Source organism: Hemiscyllium ocellatum, chromosome 7 (assembly GCF_020745735.1).
Source record: "Hemiscyllium ocellatum isolate sHemOce1 chromosome 7, sHemOce1.pat.X.cur, whole genome shotgun sequence".
NCBI lineage: Eukaryota > Metazoa > Chordata > Chondrichthyes > Orectolobiformes > Hemiscylliidae > Hemiscyllium > Hemiscyllium ocellatum.
In genome coordinates, this window is record NC_083407.1 from 39,864,444 (window position 1) to 39,892,432 (window position 27,989).

Genomic DNA, 27,989 nt, shown 5'->3' on the forward strand with positions numbered 1-27,989 from the left:
CAAAGCAACGTGAATAACTATCACATTTATTGATGAATTCAACTAAGAAATTTTCAATGTTAAGAAGGTAATATCTGACCACTGACAACAATTTGTTTTTACATTACTATAATGGCATGAACAATGCTCCAGTCTCGATTACTTAAGACCCAAAACAGTTCAGTTCTGAAACAACACTCAATCATCTTGTAAGCTTTTCTTGCATTATCCTCCACATACAAAATAGTTGGTACAATAATTAAGCTGTGTTCTATCATTTTCAACAGTACTATTTTGGTGTTTCCACAAGTCATAAAAGGTCAGATAATACCTTTTTAAGATATCCTTACTTGTATAGTTGACTGCAAACCTATATATATATATATATATGCCTGAAAAAAAATCACATCATTAACAGTAAATTGTTCCTTTTACTTTATAATCCAAGCATACAGAAGCTGGAAAGTTAAGAGGCTGATTGACACTTTGATCCCTGTAGATTAAGATTTATTTAAAGTAATACTTAGAGCTAACCTAAAAAAATACAGCCATCATACTTATGACTCAACTTCTCTCCTACATGAGCCTTGACAATTTTTTAAATGTTACATTAATAACCCAATGTAATCAAGAAACAGCACATTGCCTGGGTAAATTACTTCAACAAGCCATGAAAATTGTTAAATGCACTTTATAGCAAATTCAGTCATATGTAAACCTCTCTTTTTTTTTAAACTTTTTATACTTACAAGCAGCTCCAAACCTGAGTATTCATAGTACATCTAAACATACAAAAATGTATGTACATTTTTCTCCACTTTCTGGTAAACTAATACAGTTGTCTCTAATGTCCATTTTACATCCCTTTTGTCCTAGAAACATGCAAAAAATCACCATACAATAGAAGGACAAAAATTAAATTTGAAAAAAATTGCACTCCTTTGAAAGATGTGGCAATATGAACATGGGCTTTGACAGATTGCAAAACCAACAAACTGCCACATTATCAGTGTGCACAACGTATTAGGCATTAAACCTTCACAAGCAGCAGTCTGCCGTCTTTAATTTTCAATTGCTGAAATATCGGCAAAATTAAATATGCACATTTCATGCTAGAAGTTACAGTTTTGTAATAATACTATGTAGAGCACAACCCTTTCAACATTCACCTCTGATTATGCTTACGCTAATCTCCTTTTCAAAGTGGAGAATGGGGAAGCAGTGCTCAGATCTAATGGAAGCAGTGGCAGCAATGACTTTTGTCACAGCTGAATTAAGAGGGAGAAGAATTCCAACTTCAAACACAGGCTGCGAATTACGGCTACATGTTCACTCCTTGAGCACTTAAGAGTGACTCCAGCATATCGTAAGTATCTTTGTAGTCCATGTGCTGACTGTTTGCATTGTATTCTGGATTGGCGTTGTGACCGTTGGCCTCTGTAGGTTTCCTATCCAGTTTCATGAGGGTGCTGAGTTGTCCATAGCCCACCTGGTATGTGACAGTGGGAGGAGGGGAGGAGGGAAGGTTAAGAATTAAGTTGTAAGGGTATATATACTGCTTCACAGAGGAGGAAGAAGAAGAGGAAGAGGAAGAAGAGCTAGATGAAGTACCTGCAGTCTTGGAGGTTTTGCTCATTTTGGGATGGTGGTTGTGAGAGGTATCACTGGTGTGCGCCCTCTTGCGTGAAGAGCTGGAGCCAGTGGAACTGCCATCACCGCTCAGACCCACAGGACTCCGCAAAGCTCCTCCTTTCGATGCATCAATACCGTGTCTACTACTCCCACTACTGCTGCTGCTGCTGCTATGCGAATGCTTGTGGCTGCTATGGTGGTGATGATGAGAAGAATGGTCCTTCCGTTTTTCCTTATGATCCTTGTTTGCACGTGGACTTGTGTGCTTGCTCTTACCACTGCCCTCATCTGAGGAGCTGTGTCTTTCAGATGAGGGAACTTTAATTTTCATTTTTAGCTCATCCTTAGAAGCCTTTTCTGTTGGTGGGATAGGTATCCTCAATTTAAGCAAACCCTTGTCCTTTTTATCAGCTGCATGTCTTTCTGATTTTTCTGATGAAATAGGGATTTTCATCTTAATTGGTGAAGTCACAGCATTACTATTATGCTGAATTTGCTGCTGCACCGGTGCACGTTTTTTCTGTTGTTCAACCAGGGCTTGAGCAGCAGAAGCATATTGTTCTTTCACATCAGACTCCAGTGTTTCTAATTTGCGTTTCTGTACTGCAAGTTCTGCAGCAAATTTTTCCCTGTATCTGTCCAAAGCTAATTTTTGAGGAGCTGGTACAGTTGGAAGGGGGAATCCATGATGTTTACCATTACCAGATTTAAGATGTTCATGTTTACTAGATGAGTGCCCTGAAACTTTTTCAGATCGATGATGGCTTTGAGCTAACTGTCCAGATGTTGACTGCTGAATGGAGATCATATCATTTTTGTTGACAGGTACTGACAGATCTTGTTTATGAGAATGAACTTGCTCCATGTTCTGGTGCGGATGCTGAGGCCACTCTTGTTGGGAGGTAGAACTGAATGAAGTGGTAGCCATCATCTCAGGGACATGTGCTGGCACTGAAATACCACCAGAGTTCAATGATGCAGGTAGAGCCGTTGTGGAATTTGATTTAGGAAAATTTGCACTTGAAGCAGGATCACCACCAACAGAACATGTAGATTCATGGGGCCCAGATGAACCAGGAAGAACATTATCAGCTATCTGACCATCTATTTTTGGTTTCTTTGCAGCCTGATTAGCCTTTAAAGAAAACAAAAATGAAGTTAATACTTTAAAAAAGTTAAAATGAAAAAGAATTAATTCAACATTGTAAACTAGAAGCTTTACCCGCCAGTTGCGTATCCTCTTCAATCTGCTTGGAGTTTTCTCCAGTATTTGCAGAAATTCATGTGTTAACTCTGCAAATAAAACCCAAAACAAGGTTAGGCCATAAAAGCATGGTACTGACAATAATTTGTATATGCACAGACAAAAATCATTTTTTTTGCGCAACAGTCAGAAGCACTGGAAGTTTTGAGCTATGTTTGCAATTCTAAGAGCTTCCAGCAAAATAACTTGATCTTATGCAACAGGAAGATAAATTAGATATACTCCTGTGTCTTTTACTGAAACCGCATGTTTTAAAAAGGGGTCTTATGACATTACATCATGCTACGTTTTGGAAAACTAAATTTTGAAGAGCGTGTCAAATTCATCTACTTGAAATTGATTAACTATCAAATCATCGCAGAATATCTAGCAAGAGACATTCAATGAAGATTGCACATATTCACATAGCAATGCAATTTTGGAAAAAAAAAATCGATGAGGATGCTTTTTGAATATCATCCTGAGTTTAAGTGGTGGCATGGGCACGGTGACTCAGTGGTTAGCACTGCTGCCTCACAGCGCTGGAGACCCGGGTTCAATTCCCACCTCAGGCGACTGTGTGTGGAGTTTGCACATTCTCCCCGCGTCTGCGTGGGTTTTCTCCGGGTGCTCCGGTTTCCTCCCATAGTCTAAAAATGTGCAGGTTAGGTGAATTGGCCATGCTAAATTGCCCGTAGTGTTAGGTGAAGGGGTAAATATAGGGGAATGGGTCTGGATGGGTTGCGCTTAGGTGGGTCTGTGTGAACTTGTTGGGCCGAAGGGCCTGTTTCCACACTAAGTAATCTAATCTAAACAAAAAAATAGACAGTGCAATGCATAATTTAAATAAACGTAGATCCTCAGAATGGTTTGTCACACAATATACTCTATGTTCTCTAAAATGAAACAAAACTTCAGGAGATAGATTCTGTACTCTGTGTAGAAACTTGTCACTTTGGGCCTTTTCCCTAAACCACTTCGATAAATTACAGGATACAGACTAGTCCAACCACTGTTCAGGGTGGAAGGAGACACGTGCATACTGTGCATTATTGAGGGCTGATTACGCAGCACACTGGAGCTGCGTAAGATTATTTTGCTGTACAGTTCTATAAATATTAAATTTATATACCATATTAGTACAGTGTTACAAAACAAAAATCACAACACTAGTTATCCACAAACTTACAACTAACCATCAAGTAATTCCAGAGTTACAGATGGATCCACATATTCCCACCAATGTTTTCCATCTGTGGATACAGGTATTTCCCAGTTGGACCACTTGCAAGCCAGATGTATACACACACACGCTATCACGGTAGGTTTGTACTGCAAGCAAAATGTTGTCAGATGCAAACTGCAGTGGAGAATATTGATGATCGGTGAATCATGGAGTGGGGAGGGAAGAATACAAGAGACAAAAGAAAGGAAAGCTTTTTAATTGTGGAGTGAAAAGACAGTCATCAACATCTGCAGAAGGTGGGTCACACTTCCAGCATAAAGCTGAAAATGGGTTCGCTCCAGATAAAGCACAGATGAATTGTCATAAGTGCCCAATGGTAGTATATGCACCACTGTACATTGGCTTAATGAAAAATTATTTTCTTGTTCCTTACTAGATAGTCTCAAACACAGACCTTTTGCAAAATATTTACTAATTGGCCATACTTTATAAGTCTTACAACATTTAACAGTGGGGATAATTTATATTGGTCCAAAAATGTAACAATTCACTCCCACTGAAGTTTGAAAAAAAAACCTATCTGGTAAGGAAAGTTCTCACAGACAAATAATGTTGGAATTTCAGGCAGTAATTCAACTGACATTCAAGTTTTATTAGGCCAATGTACACTGGTTGTTTATACATTTAAATGTGGGTATGCACAAAATATGGACCTACAAACAACAATATATGGCCTGTTCTAATTTCTATATTCTTCCCCATTTCAAACTATATTTTATGCAACATCGGTTTGCACAAATTGTTAACCATCTAAGTAGCTACACATTAACATTGATGCTGGTTATCAAAAACCCATTTCAAATAAGTTCGTAGTAACCTGCTACAAATACCAAATTAGATAAAATATATTGAGCACTTTTATGAACTAAAAGGATACTTGAATGTTTTGGCAATGACAGAACCTCCTACATCAGCATTTTTATTACCCACATTTGGTATCTCCAGTTATTTTAGGGGGCCATTGAATTTCCATTGTAACTGGAAGTACAACCCAACAACTTGCAGTTCTTAAAATGTGCTGCAATGTTTTAATCTGAAAATATCAAAATATTGTTAGAAATCAATTAATTTTGGAAAACAAATTTTGCAATTCAACGAGAAGTGTAAAAATGTTAAATGCTTTCATACTTACCATGATGCTTGTGAATTCTAGGTTAAGTATATCTCTTTGTAATCTTTAGTTGCTATTCAGGCTACCAATTTTTAGAGTTATGCACTCAGAATCGAATTAATGTAACCAGAGAGCACCACTACACTTCTCATTGTGCATTTAACCCCTTAGTGCCCAAAATACCCTTGTACAGTACACCGCACTGCAAACAGAGAGATACCATCACAGTAGATGAAAGGACATTTCTCTGTTGCAACAAGGGTTTGAGACACTTGTTAGGGGGCCCTGCAGTAAGGGAAGCAATAGTGTGCCTGAAACAGTGCAACAAAGAGGGTCAGGATAACAACCTGTTGGTAGCCATGAAATAGGATGTCTGTGCCAAATCCTTGCTTGCTGTAACAAAAATAAAACAGAATTAGCTGAAAGAAAAACTAGACTGTGGACATCAGCATGTACTTAAGTTCAAAATAACCATTGTTCTGTGTACGTCACAATGTTAAAACCAATTATGATATAGGTGGCAGCCATTTGGCCCATCATGCCTGTTATGGCTTATATTATTAGTCTGGCTTCTTCACCTGTTGCCAATCTCTTGCTTTTTCCTCATATACCTGCACGCCATTACTATCCAAAAAAAAAACCAAGCTCCTTTGAATGCCTCCACAGTACCTGATTTGATACCTTAACTCGCTGTGCGAAAAATTTCTCTCAGTACCTTGTTTTTACACACACCACCTTCTGCCCTCTTACTCTGGATTCTTTTACAAGCAAAAACAGCTTCATCCTATCTACTGTCTAGCCCCGTTCATGATTTTGACAACCTGTCAGATATTTTCGCAGCCATCTCTCAAGGGAGAACAATCCCTACTTCCTCAATCTATCCTCATAGCTGAAGATTCTCATGTGGAACCATTCTAATAAATGACTTCTCAACACATTCACATCTGTCCTGCAACATGGTGCCCACAATTGTAAGTAATACTCCGGATGAGGTCTGTCAAATGTCTTCTACAAGTTCAACATCACCTCCTTGCTCAATGTCCCTATTAATAAGGCTGAAAATGCTATAAAACTCTACATGGCCTGCCATCTTCAGTTATCTGTGCACAAGTACATGTATGTCCTTATTTTGGCTCTGTGGTCTTCTGATAAAAGCACACCACCTCACTTCTCTGCAGCGAGATCTTGATAGACAGAGATAGGTGGCAGATTTGGGGGGGGGGGGGGGGGGGGAGGGTGTTTCAATGTCCTTTTGGAATTCCACACTATCCTCCTGGCATTTACACATTTAGGGTAATCTGCAAATTTGGAAATTGTCCCTTACATGCCAAGATCCAGATTATTATATGCCAAGAAAAACAACAGTCCCAAAGCAAATCCCTGGGAATTCCACTACCAACATTACTCCAGCCAGAAAAATATCCACTGATCATTACTCCCAGATTTCTACCACTCAGCCAATTTTATATTCATTTTAGCTTTTCTCATGTCTGTTGGGAGGCATTGTATTCAATTATTACTGGAAACCCTTGTGTACCACATCATAAGCATTACCCTCATCAACCCTTTCAAAGCTCTTCAAAATGTTTGTCTTCAATAAGTTAATCAAACATAATATCCCTTTTAGAAATCCATGCTGACTTTTCCTAATCAACTCCTCTTTTTCTATGCGACTAATGATTCTATCCTGAATAACTGTTTCTGAAAGTTTCTCAGTGAAGTAAAACTAACTTGTCTGCAATTGCCAGTATTAACCTTACAACCTGCTTTGAACAGAGCCATAAATGGGGACAACTCTCCAGTCTTCTGACACCAGAGTCCAGGCAAGACTGAGACTGAGTGGGCATATAGCTGGAAGCCACACTCACTAAAATTCTTTGTGTTTTGGAAATTCATTACAGAATTTTTTTCCTCCACATTCTTTCCCCTAGTTAGTGGTCTGTAGACTTTATTGAGCAATTCTTTCCTTTTTGATCCACAGCTCTAATCAAATGGTCTCCATCCTTGAACTCTCCGAAACATTCTCTTTCAGCTCTAATGCTCTCTTTAGGCAACACTTTAGGCAATGCCCTCTTCAACTTTCTATCTGTCCTGAACAATTCACACCTAAGAATATTTAATGCAGAGTCTTATCCTTAAGCCAGTTAATCACTGTTACATTGTAAATCTACACTGCATTCTACATCTAACTCCTCTGCTTTATTTCCTACATACATGCACGTTAAGAATAGCTTGGACTTTCCCCCGTTCTAACTTCAATTATTATCTTACTACTAAAAAAATTAGTCAGCTGTATCCGTAAGTATTTTGTAAGCCCAGCTAATCAATTTTAATATATATTGGTTCCCAAACCCTAGCCAAGTCAGTTTAAACTCTTGCCAATTTAAATAATTACTCAAAATATCAGTTGTACCCAATGTATATTTACCATTAAATGAGACTTACCTCTCACTAACTGGGTACATTTCACCACATCAGTATGAGGGTGTTCTATAGTAATCTCAAAACCTGCAAAATTAAATCAGTTTATTTAAGCTCAATTCATTTCCAAAAAGAAAATATACTTTTAGGAAAATGCTGATTGCATCTTATCCAAAACTGAATATATCAGTACAAATTGTGGGAATATGATCCAACTTGACAAATAATGTACTGCATACACATGCTTTTGCAGATCAACAACTGTGCACAAACAGGACCGTCTAGAGCTTGCAATAACCTACCAGTTCATCCTCAAAGTTACTGAATATTAAACCCCGAAAGTCTACCCAACCTCAAATCATGACAGCCCCACAATGTGTGCCTGCTTCATTTCAGCAGTTCATGGCAACCCACTTTGACATACTGAAGGACAATAAAACACTAGTTTTGCAAGTGATGCCTGCGGGAGAAAGTGAGGACTGCAGATGCTGGAGACCAAAATTGAAAAATGTGATGCTGGAAAAACACAGCAGGCTAAGTAGCATCCGAGGAGCTGGAGAATCGACATTTCGGGCATAAGCCCTTCTTCAGGAATGCCTACATCCAACTATTGAAAAACATTACATCATAGTATGCACCATAGTACACTGAAGACTGAAAACTTTTTACAGTCTGCATGAACAATAAAAAGTGACTTCAGACGTTTATAAAATCATGAGGGACACAGATAAGGTGAAAAGCCCCAAGTTCTTTCCTCAGGATAGGAGAGTACAAAACTAGAGGGCATAGGTTTAATGTAAGAAGAGAAAGAATAAAGTGGGACCTACTGGGCAATATTTTCCACAGAGGGTGACACATATGAAACGAGCTGCCAGAAAGGAGTTGAGGTGAATACAATTACAACATTTAGAGATATTTGGGCAGATACATGGATAGAAAAAGGTTAAGTGGGTAGACACCAAATGTAGGCAAATGGGGTTAGTTCAGTTTAGGAAACCTGGTGTCATGGATAAGTGGGAAAGAAGGATCTGTTTCCGTATTGTATGATTCTATGACTAATAAAACAAACGGTAGTTGAATACATAACGTGCTCAGAAAAAAAAAGTTCTTCAAAAAGGCTGAAACTTGAGTTATGTGGAGAGAAAAAGATCTAGAGATCACAACACATTTGCTAGGGGATGTGTAACAGGACAGTTATGTACTAAAACTGAGACAATATTGATGCAGTAAAATATCCAAAGTGGCAAGAAGCAGTCTTTGCCCTTTGCTAACAACTGTCGGGGAAGGAGAAAGTGAGGACTGCCGATGCTGGAAATCAGAGCTGAAAGTGTGTTGCTGGAAAAGCGCAGGTCAGGCAGCATCCAAGGAGCAGGAGAAATTGTTGGGGTAGCCCAACTCCAAGGATTTGCGATAAGGGGTCTGTTTAAGGCCAAGTGTCCTACAACCGCCTCCTAGCCAGATAACACACAGGAGGCCTGTAGTCCTCACTTTCTCGCAGAGAAAAATAAATGATGAACCTCATTTGCAAGTCCAGTACATTAAATTTCACAGGACTGAAAGTAAAGTTGTAAAATAAAAACAATGCAGGAACCAGTCACTCCAAAAGCATCTTTATGCATTTGAATTCAGAATTTATGATTGCAGAATCACTCCCCTGAAAGTAGGGTAGTGCCTGCAAGATTTAAAACTGAATGATCCACAAAACAACATTATGAATAGCAATTACAGTAGAAACTCTATATCATTAAGTACTTAACATTTAGTAGTACAGTAATTACTGAAAATATTATCAAAGCTTTTGGTCTTGCACTCATCAGGACAACTTACAAGAACACCAATAATGAGTAAGATCAACACTGGGAAAGGGGTGATAACTGCTATGTTACTCTGAAATAAACAAGTTCGAAAGTCTGGCTGACAATCCTTGAACAGCTGTCCAATTCCTGCTCAGCGTGAGCAGGCATTTCTAATTGAAAGCAAGTTAAAAAAGTGCTTGGAGATTCAGGAGGACCAGACTACCAGATGATAGGTCTCATTGTCATGGCTTGTGTCCACATTGCCCAGGAGACATGAATGACATCCCCTTATCAGGAATTATTCTAGAACTGGTTAAGTGGTTAGGGGAATTGCTAGTTTTGAGCAGCATTCCAACTCAGCGAAGAGCTCCTTTGCATTTGTGAGGACCGTACAGGACATGCATAGCAAAATCAATGCCATGACCAAGTGACATTGATAACCTGATCACCACTTAAGAGGCGGCATGGAGGCTTTCCCATTCATAAGGTATGTTTATCAAAGCATATTTATCAAACACCTTCTGGAAGTACAAATATAACAGACATTTTCAAAAAAATCTTCAGATTAATCAGACACTATTCTCCTTTCATGAAGCTATGCTGACTGTTTGGTCAAATCACGATCTTCCAAAAATATTGATACCATTTTCTTAATTGATTTCAATACTTTTCCAACAATTCACGTTAGACTAACCAGCATGTAGTTACCCACTTTTGACCTCCCTTCCTTTTTGAATAGGAATGTATTATTAGCAGCTTTCTAATCTTTGGTACTTTTCCAGAAAGAAACATGGTTTTGGAAAATTATAATCATTGCATGTACCTCTTTTGGGATCCTACAATGCAAGCCATCAGGGTACTTATCTGCTTTTTGGCCCATTAGTTTGTCTAATACTACTACTAGAGACCGTAATGCCATGTGTTTGTTCTCCAAAACTGTCTCCCCAGATTCATTTTTTAAGTGACACTGACTTATTTTGACATCTCCCTTCCTTTTTAAAAGTATCTAAAAACATTCCTATTGTCAGTTTTTAGATTTTGTTAGTTTACACTATTTTTTTCTCTCATTATCGTTTTTAACCATCCTCTGGTGGTTTGAATTTATTCCAGACTTCAGGACTAAGATGTAATCACCATATACGAACATTGGAAGGAAAAAAAGGCAAACGTCATTGAAGGTTTTAAGGCCAGGCTATTTACCCTTTTCATAATGCTGATTTATGATAATTTCTAACTTGGAACAAAATTACTAGCATCTGAATTTTAAAGTTTTCATAAATGCGGAACAGTAAATTGTGTCATCCACTGTTAAGTAATATCACATCAATCACTAATAAGAGAACAATTAACTTCACTTATATCCCTGTCATTCACTACCCCTGTTCCAAGGTAGAAGTAGCTGAAGTTTGTGCGTCATAACAGTATCCCTGGAAATAATCATTTAGAGTCATAGAGATGTACAGGATGGAAACAGACCCTTTGGTCCTACCCACCCATGCTGACCAGATATCCCAGCCCATATCCCTCCAAACCCTTCCTATTCATATACCCAGGAGAAAGTGAGGGCTGCAGATGCTGGAGATCAGAGCTGAAAAATGTGTTGCGGGAAAAGCGCAGCAGGTCAGGCAGCATCCAAGGAGGAGAATCGATGTTTTGGGCATAAGCCCTTCTTCAGGAATCAGGAGAGTGTGCCAAGCAGGCTAAGATAAAAGGTAGGGAGGAGGGACTTAGGGGAGGGGCACTGGGAATGCGATTGGTGGAAGGAGGTTAAGGTGAGGGTGATAGGCCAGAGAGGGGTTGGGGGCGGAGAGGTCAGGAAGACGATTGCAGGTCAAGAAGGCGGTGCTGAGTCCGAGGGTTGGGACTGAGAAAAGGTGGTGTGGGGGTGGGGGTGGGGGAGGAATGAGGAAGGTGGAGAAATCTGCATTCATCCCTTGTGATTGGAGGGTTCCTAAGCAGAAGAGGCGGCGCTCCTCCTCCAGGCGTCGTGTTGCCATGGTCTGACGATGGAGGCGGCCAAGGACCTACATGTCCTTGGCGGAGTGGGAGGGGGAGTTAAAGTGTTCAACCCCGGGGCGGTTGGGTTGGTTGGTGCGGGTGTCCCAGAGGTGTTCTCTGAAACGTTCCGTAAGTAGGCGGCCTGTTTCCCCAATGTATAGGAGGCAATAAATGGTGTGTGTTGAGGTGCAGGTGAATTTGTGCCAGATATGGAAGGATCCCATGGGGCCCTGGAGAGAAGTGAGGGGGGAGGTGTGGGTGCAAGTTTTGCATTTTTTGCGGTTGCAGGGGAAGGTGACAGGAGTGGCGAAGGGAGTGGTCTTTCTGGAACGCGGATAGGGGAGGGGAGGGAAATATATCCTTGGTGGTGGGATCTGTTTGGAGGTGGCGGTTCCTTTGTCATTTCCGCCACCACCACCCTCTGTCTTCTAGCTTTGAGCCAGTTCTGTATCCAAATGGCTAGTTCTCCCTGTATTCCATGAGATCTGACCTTGCTACCCAGTCTCCCATGGGGAACCTTGTTGAACACCTTACTGAAGTCCATATAGATCATATCTACTGCTCTGCCCTCATCAATCTTCTTTGTTACTTCTTCAAAAAACTCAAATCAAGTTTGAGAGACATGATTTCCCACCCACAATGCCACATTGGCTATCCCTAATCAGCCCTTGCCTTTCCAAATACATGTACATCCTGTCCCTCAGGATCCCCTCCAACAACTTGCCCACCACCGACGTCAGGCTCACAGGTCGAGAGTTCCCTGGCTTGTCTTTACCGCCCTTCTTAAACAGTGGCACCACAGTTGTCAACCTCCAGTCTTCCTGCACCTCACCGGTGACTATCAATGATATAAATATCTCAGCAAGAGGCCCAGCAATCACTTCTCTAGCTTCCCTCAAATTTTTCGGGTACACCTGATCAGGACCAGGGGATTTATCCACCTTTTCAAGACATCCAGCACTTCCTCCTCTTAATCTGGACATTTTGCAAGATATCACCATCTATTTCCCTACAGTCTATATCTTCCATATCCTGTTCCACAGGAAATACTGATGCAAAATTTTCATTTAGTATCTCCACCATTTTCTGTGGCTCCACACAAAGGACGCCTTGCTGATCTTTGAGGCCCTATTCTCTCCCTAGTTACCCTTTTATCCTTAATCTATTTGTAAAAACCCTTTGAATTCTCCTTAATTCTATTTGCCAAAGCTATCTCATGTCCTTGTTTTGCCCTCCCGATTTCCTCCTTAAGTATACTCCTACTTTCTTTATACTCGAAGGATTCACTCAATCTATCCTGTCTGTACCTGACATATGCTTCCTTCTTTTTCTTAACCAAACCCTCAATTTCTTTAGTCATCCAGCATTCCCTTTACCTACCAGCCTGCCCTTTCACCCTGACAGGAATATACTTTCTCTGGATTCTTGTTATCTAATTTCTGAAGGCTTCCCATTTTCCAGTTGTCCCTTTACCTGCGAACATCTGCCTCCAATCAGCTTTTGAAAGTTCTTGCCTAATACTATTGGTCTTTCTCCAATTTAGAACTTCAACTTTTAGATCTGGTCTATGCTTTTCCATCACTATTTTAAAACAAATAGAATTATGGTCACTGCCCCCAAAGTGCTCACCCAGACACCTCAGTTACCTGCCCTGCCTTATTTCCCAAGAATAGGTCAAGTTTTGCACCTTCTCTAGTCGGTACATCCACATACTGAAACAGAAAATTGTCTTGTACACACTTAAGAAATTTCTGTGGCTTCATAACCATTCTGGCCTAAAACGTTAGCCAAAAACTCAATTAAGGCAATTTGTTAAAATTGAATCCAACAATATCTCAAAAATTACTGCGGTGCTGATAGCGTAATATGTACACTATAAATCAAATAATTCGACAGCACCAAGCCTCTTGGCCTTTTATGATAAGTTTGACAGCTGTAGGATTACGGCATCAGCTCTCACATACGATAATTCTTTCATCCTCCCTGCCCAACTTCTTGAATTCTAACACCATAATGGCAACACCACTACCTCAAATGCAGTTTCAAAAAAGCAACTGACCACTCCAGGGTGAGGAAGACTGGCCAAAAGCCAGAACTCAACCATTATCAAAACGTTAAGGGCAAAAAAAAAAATGCAGCATAGAAATCATTATTGAATGAAACCTAACCTAACATTATTGTTCTCCAGTTTTAAAAAAATGCTAAAATATAAACAGATCAAAATGTTGGTGCAAGATGTAAAGCATTAACAAGACTCGTCAACATGGTTCTCGCACCTGTGAAGTTAAATGCTTTGCCCTTTAAAGCATAGCAAGTCATTGTAATCCAAACATGTATTCCAACTTACCCAAGGTTTGCAGAATAATACTTTCAAGTATGACCAGATCTTGGGCCTGTTGAAGGTATGCCTGCAGTTTAAAGAACATATATTAGAGATCAATGGACAGAAGAGTCAAAAGCAGACAAGCTCATTCCTTCATCACTTAAGAACAGCACTTTTCTATAAGTAGTTAGTAAAAGAAATACATATTTTGCAAAGTTACAATGCTAGACCACATTTGTAATTTAGCAGAATTAGAACTTGTAGCTGCACTCAATGCAAAGGAAATTATACTGATTAAGACAAAACTTGGCAGATAAAAGGTATTTTTATAATTTAAAATACAAATTTAAACATTGCATTCATACCTTAAATATTACTGTCATATCATTTATAACTTACATCACTCTTAACATCTAGTGGCTGTTCTTGAGGATTCAAGCAGGCATGCACCACCTTTATGACATGCTCAAGTTTACGTGGCTGTTCCTCTACCTTTGCAGCCAAGAACAAAGCAGCAGGGGAAATAACCTGTTAAGAATTTACAAATGTGAAATGCTTTAAAAAAGACAATTTTGCTTCAATTAATGCCTGTATTAGGACTTCAATTATTCATATTACTTAATGATTTGGATAATTGCATAGAAAGTTACATGTCCAAATTTGCTGATGACAGATGATGTTATGGACAGTACAGATAATAGCTCAAAATCACAAAAGGATATTGATGAACTAAATGAATGGGGAAAACTATGGCAGATAAAGTTCAATGTATGCAAGTGAGAGGTTTTCCATTTTGGACCAAAACAGAATAGATCAGGCTACTTTCTAGATGATGTGACGTTAAGATGAGTGTCCAAAAAGACCTGGGGGTTCAGATGCATAGATCTTCAAAATGTCACAAACAGATGCAAATATCGCCAAGGCAGTTAATGGAATGCTGGCCTTTATATCCAGAGGACAAGAGTTTTAGGACATAAATTATGCTGCAGTTATACAAAACTTCGGTTAGACCTTCTGGGAGTATGAGGGGAGATCTGGGCACTACCTGTTAGGAGGGATATATTGGCATTGGAAGGAGTAAGAGTAGGCTTATAACAATGACACTTCAGTTTGAGGAGAGAGATTATATGAATCAGACCTGGTTTCTCCAAACTTTAGAAGGTTAAGGGTGATCTGATCAAAGTCTACACAATACTAAGAGAAAGGGACTGAGGATAAACTATTTCACAAGCTGGGGAATCTAGAAATAGGGGGCATAGTCTGACAATTAGGGCTAGACCATTCAGGAGAGAGGAAGCGCTTCTACGCTTGAAGGGTGGTAGAAGTTTGGAATCTCTTCCACAAACAGGAGTGGATGCTGAATCAGTGGGTAATTGTTAAAATTGGATTTTTTTGTTTAAGCAACGATACGGAGATACGAGCGAAAGTCAGTTATATGGAGTTCGGCCACAGATCACCATGATCACAGTGAATGGCGTTACAGGCTCAAGGAGCTGAATGGCTCACTGATTGTTACTTAAAACATTGTGCACTTTGATCAAGAATGTTTGAAATGCCACTAGTCTTAAATCAAAAACATTGTCTCAACTTGTTTTCACAATGTCGTTTTAAAGCTCATCTTCCGATATGTAGCAATGTAGTGTTTTTAAAAAAGCCACGTTGTCTTTTAGTATAAATTTTTAAACACCATTAACCAGGCAAAGATGGAAAGATTCAATTTCTGCACGTTTGTAGATAATATTACTCAAAACTTAAGACGGATACAGTCTTTGCACTGATACTAATGTGGACCCAAAAGTCACCCCTTACTATATGACATAAAATATAGTTAATGAAACATGCTGTATGCAGGTAAATAAATAAATCTCACTCCAACCCAAGTGGTTTCTGAAGGCAAGATCAATATTTGTACATGCATAACAGACACTTACCTGTGCATTTAGCTCTAAAACCATTCCAAAGGCAGTTACTTTTTCCTCTCATCACAGTTCAGACAAAGCAACAAATAAACAGGTTTTAAAGGAGGTTGAACTTCAGCACAGGAGAAGGAAGACCTTATTTTCAAATTAATATTTTCATTCACTCCACTTCAACAGATTAAAAAAAATCAATCAAGTAGGCTAGGGGCTGAAGACCTAGCTTGCTTTCAGCAAAGTTGTAAAAGTAAACTGATTAATATGCATCCCATCTTTCAACAGGTGCCAACGGAAGAGACCTCAAATGAGCTTCATAAGGTATTCTATCCCAGAAACAGACATAAAACTACACCCTACAGTACTTTTTAAAACAGATTTATCTGAACTTTCTCCCCTACAAAAAGTTGATCCATCACCTAAAATCATAAGAGCCAAAAAACAAAGATTGCACAGAAGGATCACTGGATCTGAAATACTGACTCTGCTTTCTCTCCATGGATGCTGGCAGAGTTGCTGAATCTCTCCAGCAATTTGCTTTTATTTAATATTTTCATCATCCACAGTTCTTTGCTTTTTAGATTAGAGCCCCATGTCTGGATTACAGGCTCGTGCAATCAACAGACTTGTTCAGCCCACTGTCCCTGCACTGGCTCACTGAACAGGCATTGACTAAGTGTCATTTCTGTGCTTTTTCACAATAAGTTGTTTAAAGGAGGGCAGCATTTAAGGTTAAGACTATCTTAACATCAACTGAACCTCCCTTCAACGTAGGCAGGACATTCGAAACACTAATTACTTAGTATAAAAAGATTCTCATCATATTTGTTTCTGTTGCAAATTACCCCAGTTCTCAAATCAATAACTGAGTGAAGTTTCTATCAACTCAGTCCACCCCCCTCTCATGATTCTGAAAACCTTGACCAAACACCATCTTAATGTTCCCCCCTCCAAGTAAAACAATCCCAAGTCCTCCAATCTATCCTCATAACTGAAGTTTATCATCAGCCCTGGAGCCATTCCAGTAAATCTCTTCTGCGTTCTCTCCAGCGCGTACACAGCTTTCATGAAGTTTGGTGCTCAGAATTGTTCACAACCCTCAAGCTGAAATTTAACTAGGGATTAATACAGGTTCAACATAGGTTTGTGGATCCAGCATTCCAAGCCTATTTTAATAACTTCTGGGATACTTTATTGACTGATCGCTCTACCTGTTCTGCAGCTTTTATTAATTTATGCAAACACCTGAAAACTCTGCTCCTATACATGTTTTAGGATAGTGCCCATTTATGCTGTCTCTACGCGCCCATTCAACCCAACTTGAACATCCCCAACTTCCCTGCATTGATAAGCTGTTGGAATGGCCAAATGTGTTAGACAAATTTCAATGCGAAAGAGTAGTTCTGTAGAGTCAGAGATGTACAGCATGCAAACAGACCCTTTGGTCCAACCCGTCCATGAGGTAAAAACAATGACTGCAGATGCTGGAAGCCAGATTCTGGATCAGTGGTGCTGAAAGAGCAGAGAAAAGTGGATTCCTGATGAAGGGCTTTTGCCCGAAATGTCGATTTTACTGCACTTTGGATGCTGCCTGAACTGCTGTGCTCTTCCAGCACCACTGATCCAGAATCGCCAACCCGCCCATGCTGACCAGATATCCCAACCCAATCTAGTCTCACCTGCCAGCACCCGGCCTACATCCCTCCTCCAAACCCTTCCTATTCATTTACCCATCCAAATGCTTCTTAAATGTTGCATTTGTACCAGCCTCCACCACATTCTCTGGCAGCTCATTCCATACACTCACCACCCTCTGTGTGAAAAAGTTGTCCCTTAGGTCTCTTTTATATCTTTCCCCTCTCACCCTAAACCTATGCCCTCTAGTTCTGGACTCCCCGACCCCAGGGAAAAGACTTTGTTATTTATCCTATCCCTGCCCCTCATGATTTAATAAATCTCTATAAGGTCACCCCTCAGCCTCCGACGCTCCAGGGAAAACAGCCCAGCATGTTCAACCTCTCCCTGTAGCTCAGATCCTCCAACCCTGGCAACATCTTTGTAAATCTTTTCTGAACCCTTTCAAGTTTCACAACATCTTTCCGATAGGAAGGAGACCAGAATTGCATGCAATATTCCAACAGTGGCCTAACCAATGTCCTGTACAGCTGCAACATGACCTTCCAACTCCTGTACTCAATAATCTGACCAACAAAAAGGAAAGCACACCAAATGCCTTCTTTCATTATCCTATCGACCTGGAACTCCACTTTCAAGGAGCTATGAACCTGCACTCCAAGGTCTCTTTGTTCAGCATTACTCCCTAGGACCTTACCATTAAGTGTATAAGTCCTGCTAAGATTTGCTTTCCCAAAATGCAGCACCTCGCATTTATATGAATTAAATTCCATCTGCCACTTCTCAGCCCATTTGGTCCAGATCCTGTTGTAATGAGGTAACCCTCTTCGCTGTCCACTACACCTCCAATTTTGGAGTCATCTACAATCTTAGTTTTACAGTCTTCAATTTACAGTGCAACCAATTTTTCTTTTAAGAAGATTTGGAAATCATTCCTTATGCACCAAAATATAGATTGTTATATAGTAAGGAACAGATAGGGTTGCTGGGAAATCCCATTGAAAATGTTCCCCTAGCCAGAGGAATAACTATGAACCAACCTTTGCCAGCCATTTCTGCACTCATGTTGCTACTGTCCCAGCTATTCTATGTGCTAAACTTTTCAAGATATGTGGCGATGCACTAAATGCATTTTGGAAACCCACATACACAACAAAAACACTACCATCTAACGGTCACCTTTCAAAGATAAACCCACCAAATTCAATAAGATTTCCCTTAACTCATGCTTGCTTTTCCTCATTTGCCCACATTCTGCCACGTGGCTCTTAATTCTATCCTGAATAACTGTCCAAACAGTTTCACTTCTCTGAAGTTAAACGGACTGGTCTGCAATTGCTGGGCTTATCCTTACAATCAAGGGTTCTTATGGCACACTGGTAGTGGTAGTGCCCAAGTCTCACCTAGTCAAGAGGTTTTCATTACATGTCTGAACCAGTTGATTAAGAACATCTGTTTGCAACCACGTTTTGAACAAGAGGGTTAGGTTTACAACTTTCCAGTCTTCTGACACTGTAAGAGTCTTAGGAAGTTTGAAAAGATTGTTGGTGTCTCTGTAATTTTCACACTAACTTCCTTTGATTTCAGTGCACCTGGTCCTGTTTGATTTCCTGCAGCCTATCCAATATCATGTCAATTTTAAACATTCTACTTACCGAGATTCCATTTCTCTTACAATGACCTGGATAGCATCTCCTTGCTTTGAAAATGCAAAATATTCATTTAACACCTCAGCCATAACCCTGACACCACTCAAATCCTCCCCCTGATCAATAAAGGCCCGACTTCTCCCTTTACCAGTCTTTTACTGTTATTGCGCCAACACTTTGGGATAGCTGGCCCTCTGTGTTAGTGGCAAGCCTTTTTGCATAAACCTCCTTTTGATACTAACTAAACACCACTATGATAGCTAAAAATTAGAATACTGAAATTCGGATTTGCCCTTTCTTGAGCAGGTTGCTAAATTACACAAGTAGTATGTATATCTTCATGGAACATTCCAGCCAATGCTTGCATATTCAAATATGGTCAGGTTCTACTTTTTTCTGAAGAAATGTGTCTAATGGCTTCAAAATCTATCCCTAAATCATCAGTTACAACTTGCAATAAACTAATATAGCCCCAAAGCATAAATGACACTGCAGTCTCAAAATCACTTTCACACTGCAAAAGCAGTAATCTAGCTTTCGAATTCTGCTTTTTTGCATTCATAATCTAAAGCTTTACAATTCTTACAAAATAGCATATAACATTTTATTCACCGAGGAAGAAAACCATTGAGGTAACAACCTCTGTTCATATTAGCTTTCTTTACATTACACTTCAAATGATTAAGTGATAAAGGAGGTACCTAAATTATTTTCAGATTGAAAACAATGTGAAAGTCAAAAAAGTAGAAATTCCAACACGAGATGAATATGAAAACCTTGCCCAAGCCTGCAGACGTGATGTTACATCAAGGCCTCATCAACCTGCTCTAGGTGTAGTTTAATTCATGAATACCAACTAATGCAAAGATCCTGCTATTCACAAAGCAGAATAGTCTGGTCCAAAGTGCTCACTGAAGCACGACAAAGAAAAATCAAGATATTCGCTGAACCGATTTGCTGATGGTAGGACTTTGCACTCATTAGCGGTCACATTTGATTGGATATCAACAGTGAAGCATTGAGACATTCCAAGGAAGTGACAGCACACTTAAATGCAAATTCTCTGAATCAGAATTTGGCAGTGAGCAGGGCAGGGATAGCTTAGTAAGAAAGTGTTAGTTTTTGGTGTGTAGAATGGCTAAGTGTTACGTACTGAACTACGTCACTTATCGATTGCAGACCAAAGTGAAAAAGTAAACCTCAAATTTTAAACACTATTGAGCAGACAGAGAATGGAAATTCATGTGCATATTTTCGCCAAGTGTTTGCAAAAGGAAATTTCCTAAGATAGATGCCAGATTTGGAAAATTTTAACAGCAGCTAGAATCCAAACCTTATAATAATGCTTTGAAACCTTTAATGCATGAACCATTTTGATTTGGCACTGCACATTTGAAGAAATGTTCAAAGCTCAAGTGGTAACCACCATTGACAGAACAGCTTGTCTTCTCAAGACCAAAACCATCAAGTAAGACACAAAGAAAATTGCAAAATTGATCACCTTTGCTGATCAAGCGATCAGCCACATCCATGGATCTATTGACCAGTGTGGGATTTTAAGACTGCCTTTTCCAAAGACAATTGATCTTAGGGTGCAGGGTTAGGAACAAATGTGGTGTGCCAGCAAATTCTAACCCTAGAGCTTCTACACTTGTAAAACAACAGCAAGCTTCTAATCCAAAATGCAGTCAATAACATCCCTTGCTGGAAAACCCCACCTGTCAAAAAGCTGAGCTGTCTCCTGGTTTTCTGTCGCTGCAGCCGAACTGTCCATCCTCAGAGAATCCACAGCGATATTCTGCACGCCTGCAAGCTGTTGAGCAGAAAGGACTGAAGTTGTGACACAAATGCCAAATCTGCACAGTATCGAGACAAAAGTCAGGAGTAAGTGACATCCTGCTTGTTTGCATATCTCATTAGGTGGTATCACCTATCCAGACTATCGCTAATACGTTGTTCACAGGACAATAATACTAAAGAAGATTGGAGGGCAAATCTAATCGCGAGACAAGAAGAATGTGGTTGGGCATAGATTTGTGCTTTCACCTCGCAAAAGCTCACTTTTTAAGGGACATACTCCAACAAATATTTAACCTTTGTTCAAAATTAACCTACTTCAGGAATCTACCTTTGAAACATCTACATCACAGAATGAATCAGCACCAATATATAAAAGAGCTCCAACATCGTATGTTTCTCATCAACGAAAAACATTCGCTTAACTCCAGGACCAGACTTTCATAAGATTGTTGAGAAATGTATCGCTTCAAACCTTGAGAGGTTCTGAAGTGTAAGATATCAATCTCATTTAGGATGTTCCTCGAACAATTCAACTTCTACTACAAATTGTGCAGCACTTTCAACTCTCACCAAGAAAGTGACAAGTTTTCTTGCAAGGATGATTTATACCACTTAATTAGAAGATAGACCGCAGCATAGAAATCCAGGACAGGTGAATAAAAGAGAATTGCTCACTAAGTAGTGGATCTCTGGACTGTTGGTCAGGCCTGTGCATTCCTCAACTTCTCTCAAAAAAGTACAGTAGGCAGAACACATGTAATGAATTAAGATCAATTCACAAAAGCCACGAGAAATTCTCTCCTTTGACAGACTTCTCTGGAATTGGATCAAATAAATGCATTACAGGTAACCAGACTGTGATAAAGAATCAGTACATAAGGATGAGGTACCTCATTTTTTGCCACATTAAAAAGGACATTTTGACATGATCCATTTGTATTGCTAACATAAAACCATGCCAAACAATTGCTATGCAATTTATGGCAACGTCTGATCAGCTGATGCCAACGCTAATATTTTTAACCGTTGCTTTTATGCCAGGCAGCACCACAGAAACAATACAGCTCACAGACTGAGTAAGTTGGTGGCAGAAATTGCAGGTAGTGGGTATAATCTAATCCCCACCAACTAAGTCTTAAGAATGAAAACGTTAAAACTGTGGGTTGCATTGAACACATTCTTTCTTGCTGATGGCAGACTTCTTCAGTGAACTGGAATTCAGTGTCACCTCTTCGTAAAGAAAGAAGGAAAATCATACTGATCCAATGGATTTCCTTCCAGCAAATCTGATACTTGCCATATCTTGTTGCCAAGTTTACAAAAGCCTGCACTCAAAATTCTGCTGCACTGAAGGATGCAGACAAGTATTAGAATAATCCAAATTAGATCCACAAAGATTATACATCTTGATTACAGGCGTCAAACTGGCCAAATTTGACCAATCAACCCTGAACATCCAAAGATGGATCAGCTGGATGTATTTAGCACAAAAGTGCACTTAAACTTTTGAAGACATAATGCAGATAGAAACAAGAGTAGCTTTTCTCTGTGCATAAAACAAGGTAATTGAAAAGATACAAATAGCACTGATTCGGGCAGGATCCCTTCTGGCTAATGGGTTGGGATGGTCATATGATCAAAGATTCAATTTCTGTTGAACTTCAAGACTGGCAACAATATAATTGCACGTGTGTGACACGGTCATGTTGAAATGTCTCAGTGCTTCAAAGATAACTTCCCTTATATACAGACTGAAAAAAAGGCCCAGACCTTAACTTCCTGTAAACAAAATCATTTAAAAATTACATTTTTTGTGAAATACAAATTTGCAGTGTTGCATTACCTTAATGATTTTAAATCTTGCCTGCCTATTCTAATTTTCTTCTGGTTGCTCAGTGTTCAATCTGGCCTCTGGTGTTCAGCCAGAGGCCAGATTGCAACATAATACATGTAACTCATGTATACAAAATTGTCAAACAAGTTGTATACCTAGCAGCACCCAGAATGCACAAACTTACAGCACTACGATTAATTAGACGCCAGCACAAACAGGTGACCAGAAACTATATAAAAAGAATAAAAAATACATAAGTGGATATTTCACAGCATCAATGTGCAAAAGGAACTTGCTTGTAGATGCATTGTGCAGTAGGTACAAATTGATCATTTTAAATGTGCACTTGCATACTGATCCTAATTTTGTAAGGAAGTGATTTCCAATTCTGTTGATCTTGTAAAAACATGGAAAATGTTTTACCTCACCCCCAACACTGCCAAGGCATACTTCATACTCGCACCAGTGTTCATTGCGATTTTTTTTATAGAGCAAGCAATAGATGTCAGCAGTTCCCAGACTGTGGGTCATGATCTGTGTTAGGGTCACAAGCTCAAGCTGAGCCAACAATGGTGAATATTAAGCAGATATTTTGGGAGGACAGTCTTGTGAGCAATGATGAGGATCCAGTACATACATATGCATCCTCAGAATATCTTAGATAAAACCACTGGCTTTCACCAAACCCAACCCACATTAAACATTAAAATTGGGTCAGAGAGAAAAGCTCAGCTTTTGGCTTACAAATTAATTTATGACAAAACCATTGCGTTAAACTCTACAGATCATACTAGAACCACATTAAAATGTTATCTGGCGCAAATACAGTAAAGTGACAAATTACAAACTTTCACTAACAACAATTAAAACAGCATCAGATATTCCCCACATCTTCATAGGATCTTTCAATATGAGGTGCAAAAATCAATTAACTAACAGTGCTACCAAATTCTGCTCAGTAAAAAACAAAAACACTTACATTTCTATGAAACCTTGTGAAAGAATGTTGCATATAAAATCTGTGCATATAAACAATTGCAGTGTTGATGGTCAATTGAGAGCTAAAACATCTGTCAAGGAAAGTGCACCCTAAGGACATCAAGGAAACATTGCTTAAGCTGTGACCAAAATGAGACATTGATAAAATAGAATTCAGTGGAAAACCAAAGGTTTAGAACAGTTTTAAAAATTCACCTCAGATATAAAGCATAGGAAAGGAACACAAACTTGAATTTATACCATTGCTTATGACAGAATAGTGCTTATAATAGGTGCAGAAATATTTGAAAACAAACTTAACTAAGAGACCTTAATTTTCATTCTACGCTAACATTGAAAACTTTTATTCAGATAATTGATGCAGTACATCAACCAAGGTATGCCCTGCGCCAGGATGATTCTGGGAGAAAAAGTGAGGACCGCAGATGCTGGAGATCAGAGTTGAGTGTGTGGTGTTGGAAACGCACAGGTCAAGCAGCACCCGAGGAGGAGAATCAATGCTTTGGCAAGAGCCCTTCATCAGAAATTAGACTTGAGCGCTAAGGAGGTAGCGATAAATTGGGGAGGGGGGGGTGGTGAGGCTAGGGGAAGGGTAGCCAAGTGTGTGACAGGTAGATGGAAGTGGTTGGAGGTTGGGGCAGATAGGTGGGAAGGAAGATGGACAGGTCCTTGAGGGCAGTGCCAAGTTGGAAGGTTGGAAACTGGAAATGAGGTGGGGTGGGGGTAAGGGTAACTATTGAAGTGGGGGGCTGTAGGGTCCCAAAACAGAAAATGAGGTGGTGTTCTTCCTCCTGGTCTCGGGTGGTTAGGATGTAGTATGGAGAAGGACTTGAAGTGTTCAGTCACAGGACAGTGGGATTGGTTGGTGCGGGTGTCCCACAGATGTTCTCTCAAACAAGTAGGCGCTTTACCTGCAAGTAGGCGTGTTGTCTCCCCAATGTAGAGGAGACCACAATTGGGAGCAACGGATACAGTAAATGACATACGGAAGTGCAGGTAAAACGGATTGATGCGGAAGACTCCTTTGGAGCCTTGGATGGAGGTGATTGGGGGGGGGGGGGGGGGGGGGGGGGGAAGCTACCAGGAGGGGATTGTGCGTTCTGGGGGGGGGGGGGGGGGGGGGGAGAGAATGGGTGAGGCGTGGACCTACCAATGCAGTTGCAGAGGGAATTGTCTTTACGGAAAGGGTTAAGGAGGGAAGTATATCTCTGGTGGTGGGGTCTGTCTGTAGCAGAAATTGGCACCTACAAACGGAATATATTGCATTAACCTCCGCCATTTTTGCCATCTACAAAGGGACCCCACCACCACAGATATATTTCCCTCCCCACCCTTATAAAGACCATTCCTCCACAGCTACCTTGTCATCAGGCCAATGCTCTCTCTCCCTCTCCCTCCCCTCCTGGCACCACCACTACAGGAATTGCAAAATCTGCACCCACACCTCCAAGGCATCAAAGGAGCCTTCCACATTCAGAGTTTTAGCTGCCCTTCCACACGTCATTTATTGTATCCGTTGCTCTCAATGCATCTTCTCTACACTGGGGAAACAGGATACCTACTTCTAGAGAGCTTCAGAGAACATCTCTGGGACACCTGCACCAAACAACCCCTACATCCCGTGAGGACATTTCAACTCCCCTCCCACTCCGCTAAGGACATGCAGGTCCTGGGCCTCCTTCGTTGCCACACCCTAACCACCCAACGCCAGGAGGAAGAACGCCTCACCTTCTGTCTTGGGACCTTCCAACCACATGACATCAACGTGGACTTCACTCGTTTCCTCATTTCCCCACCCCCCACCATATCCCAGTTCCAACCTTTCAACTCGGCACCGCTCATGACCTGCCCATCTCCCCTCCCACGTATGTGCTCCACCCTCTTCTCCAACCTATCATTACCCCCACCTCCATCTACCTATCAGACTCAACTATCTTTCCTCCCCCACCACCTCATAACTGATGAAGGACTCTTGCCAGAAACACCAATTCTACTGCTCCTCGGATGCTGCCCGACCTGCTGTGCTTTTCTAACACCACACTCTCGACCAGAATTATTCAAGCACATAACAGCAGCACAGAACACCCAACTCTTCTGCACCAACCAGACATCCCAATCTGACAAAGCCTCATTTGCCACTATTTGGCCCATGTCCCTCTCAATCTTTGCTATTCATAGACCAATCCAGAAAACTTTTAAACCTCAGGCCTTTTTCTTTAATATATTTACCCTTTCACTTTAAATCTATGCCATCTGGTTTTGGACCTCACTATCTTAGGAAGACACCTTGGGTCTTCATTCTATCCATGCCCCTAATGAGTGTGTAAACCTCTATAAAAGGTCACCCTTCAGCCTCTAACATTTCTGGGGGAAAAAAGCCCCAGTCAATTCAGGTTAGTTCAGTAGCATTAAATTAAACTCTTGTGGAAACCAAGTAGGACATAGAACATGCAATCTTTAAAAAAAATCTTTGATTAGATTCCCTACAGTTGCCCAACTAGTTGACAATATCTATTAAAGTATACATATTATTTAAGACTTTAGTATAAAAGCTTGGTCTTTGGAATTAACTGATTTCTCTAAGGAGCAAGAGAAAGCAAACAAAAAAAGTAGCCATTTATCTTAGTCATAATAGCATTGAAATACATCAAGTTTTTAAAAATGTAGACATGCACCAAGAATGTATGATGCAGGAAACCCTCAGAATCTGTATATCTTCAATTGTTCCCATAAGGCGCAATTAAAAGGTAGGAACAGAAATTGATTCAAGTGACCAATTTTGGCAAATGGACATGTTGGCCCAAAAGATATTCAAATCGCAGTTCAGAAAGGGACATCTGAACAATATCTTGTCTTATTCAAACATTTACTTGGAACGATGTTGTGATTCCAGTGCCTACTAACCTGTTCACACTGCTCACAACTTCATCACTATTAGCAATGAGCATAATTATATATTTATACTTAGAGACTTCCTAGAAATGTACTTTGAACAAAGACACAGAATTAGCCCGTCACTTCTACTTGCTCACAGATTGCTTAATTATGTATTATAAAATTGACATATTAACATGTAAAAACCACGTTTGTCATAAACTATATAGGTAATGGCCGTGTGAATTCCTTCACTAACAAAACAGAAACAACAGATTAAATGCATCGCATTTCCTTGGTACAGGGCACGTCACTTTAACGCGAAATCATCTCAACAAATTTCTGGCTGCACACCTTTAAAAAAAAGAGGAAACGCGCATCCATATTGTCACAAGAGTTAGATGGCACGACATGATTAGAAATACATTTTCCTATTACCCTTAAATACTTTTCTAATTCATTTTAGAAACAAAAGTCACTAGCACAAAGGCCTTTTTAATATTTACGCTCCAAAATTAGAAGAAAATTCAGCAACTGCAGTCCAGAGAAGGATAAACTATGACCAATGATATCTGAACTAATTGATAACATTCACACAAACAAATGTCCGGGAAAAAAAATCAATTACTTCCCCTCCCTCGCCCAGATATATGATAATCCTCACGAATGAATCACGAACTTATATTTTGCATAATCGACGAGCCTGCAAAATATAAATCTAAATGCAGACGCTTGGGTTTGTTCTTATCTGATAGATTGTATGACTTCAAAGCGTGGCGCCATTAGCACGATTGCCGGTCTGCTGCCGGCAGCCATGTTGTCTTTTGTGCCCTGTTGCACCCTCCAGTTCCATCCTGGATCCGGGCCTCGCTACACCCTTTTTCCATCCAGTGGAGGTGAAGATGGGCGAGAAACGGATCACCCCTAAGTTGGGGATAAGATCGCCCTTGGTCTCGTAAGGTGACCCAGAAACATCGGCAACCTCAGCGGGAAACCGCAAGGAAACGAGGTGCCGCCAAAACGGCGCCTGCGAAAATGAAGCGCTCCGGCATCGGCCGGACTCCGGGCCCCCGAAGCCGCTCCCGGCCACCAACTCAGCACCGCCGACCCTTTAAACACCGACAAAGCTGCTCCCATTCGGCCACCATCCCCCCCCTCCACCCCCTACCCCACCTTCCCTACGGAGCAGGGGGCCGCTCCGGCGCCGCCATGTCAGGCCCGGTAGCTAGGCCTCCCGCTCCCTAACCCTTAATCGCCGACATTTCTAGAGATCGTTTCATCTCCCCGACGGCAAGGATACACATTGAGCCGCTGGCCCATGTCCTGGACTAAATTGGCGGCCTGTTGCCGGTACGAGAGCTCCTTGTCGGTGTCGATCCCGCACCGCCGGGATGGCGTGTTCTCCAGCTGCTCCCGAGTGAAATACCATTTCGACGATGCGGCTGAAGCTGCCATTTACCCGACACCGCGACCAACTCCCAGCGTCGCGCAGCTCGCATGCGCACTGTGGCCCACAAACATGCGCGCAGACAATTA

The 27,989-nt window shown here is 40.6% G+C and overlaps 1 protein-coding gene across 3 annotated transcripts; it reads right to left on the bottom strand.

The window, feature by feature from the left end:
• Window positions 1-6: 6 nt before the first annotated feature.
• Window positions 7-27,955, bottom strand: LOC132817055 (cyclin-T2-like). 3 transcript variants are annotated; one of them, XM_060827134.1, is made up of 10 exons: window positions 27,754-27,951; window positions 23,560-23,641; window positions 14,149-14,277; window positions 13,774-13,834; window positions 7,657-7,719; window positions 5,559-5,604; window positions 4,051-4,214; window positions 2,834-2,904; window positions 1,591-2,746; window positions 1,335-1,468 (listed from the first exon to the last, which is right to left on the bottom strand). In XM_060827134.1, exons 1-10 carry the CDS (start codon window positions 27,906-27,908, stop codon window positions 1,428-1,430), a joined length of 1,968 nt encoding a protein of 655 aa, XP_060683117.1. In that variant the 5' UTR covers window positions 27,909-27,951; the 3' UTR covers window positions 1,335-1,427. The 3 variants fall into 3 exon arrangements, 2 of the variants coding, with proteins under 2 accessions (XP_060683116.1, XP_060683117.1); XM_060827133.1 differs by having other exon boundaries at window positions 7-2,746; XR_009644851.1 differs by lacking the exons at window positions 1,335-1,468; window positions 1,591-2,746; window positions 2,834-2,904 and having other exon boundaries at window positions 4,125-4,214; window positions 5,233-5,604; window positions 27,754-27,955.
• Window positions 27,956-27,989: the final 34 nt, after the last annotated feature.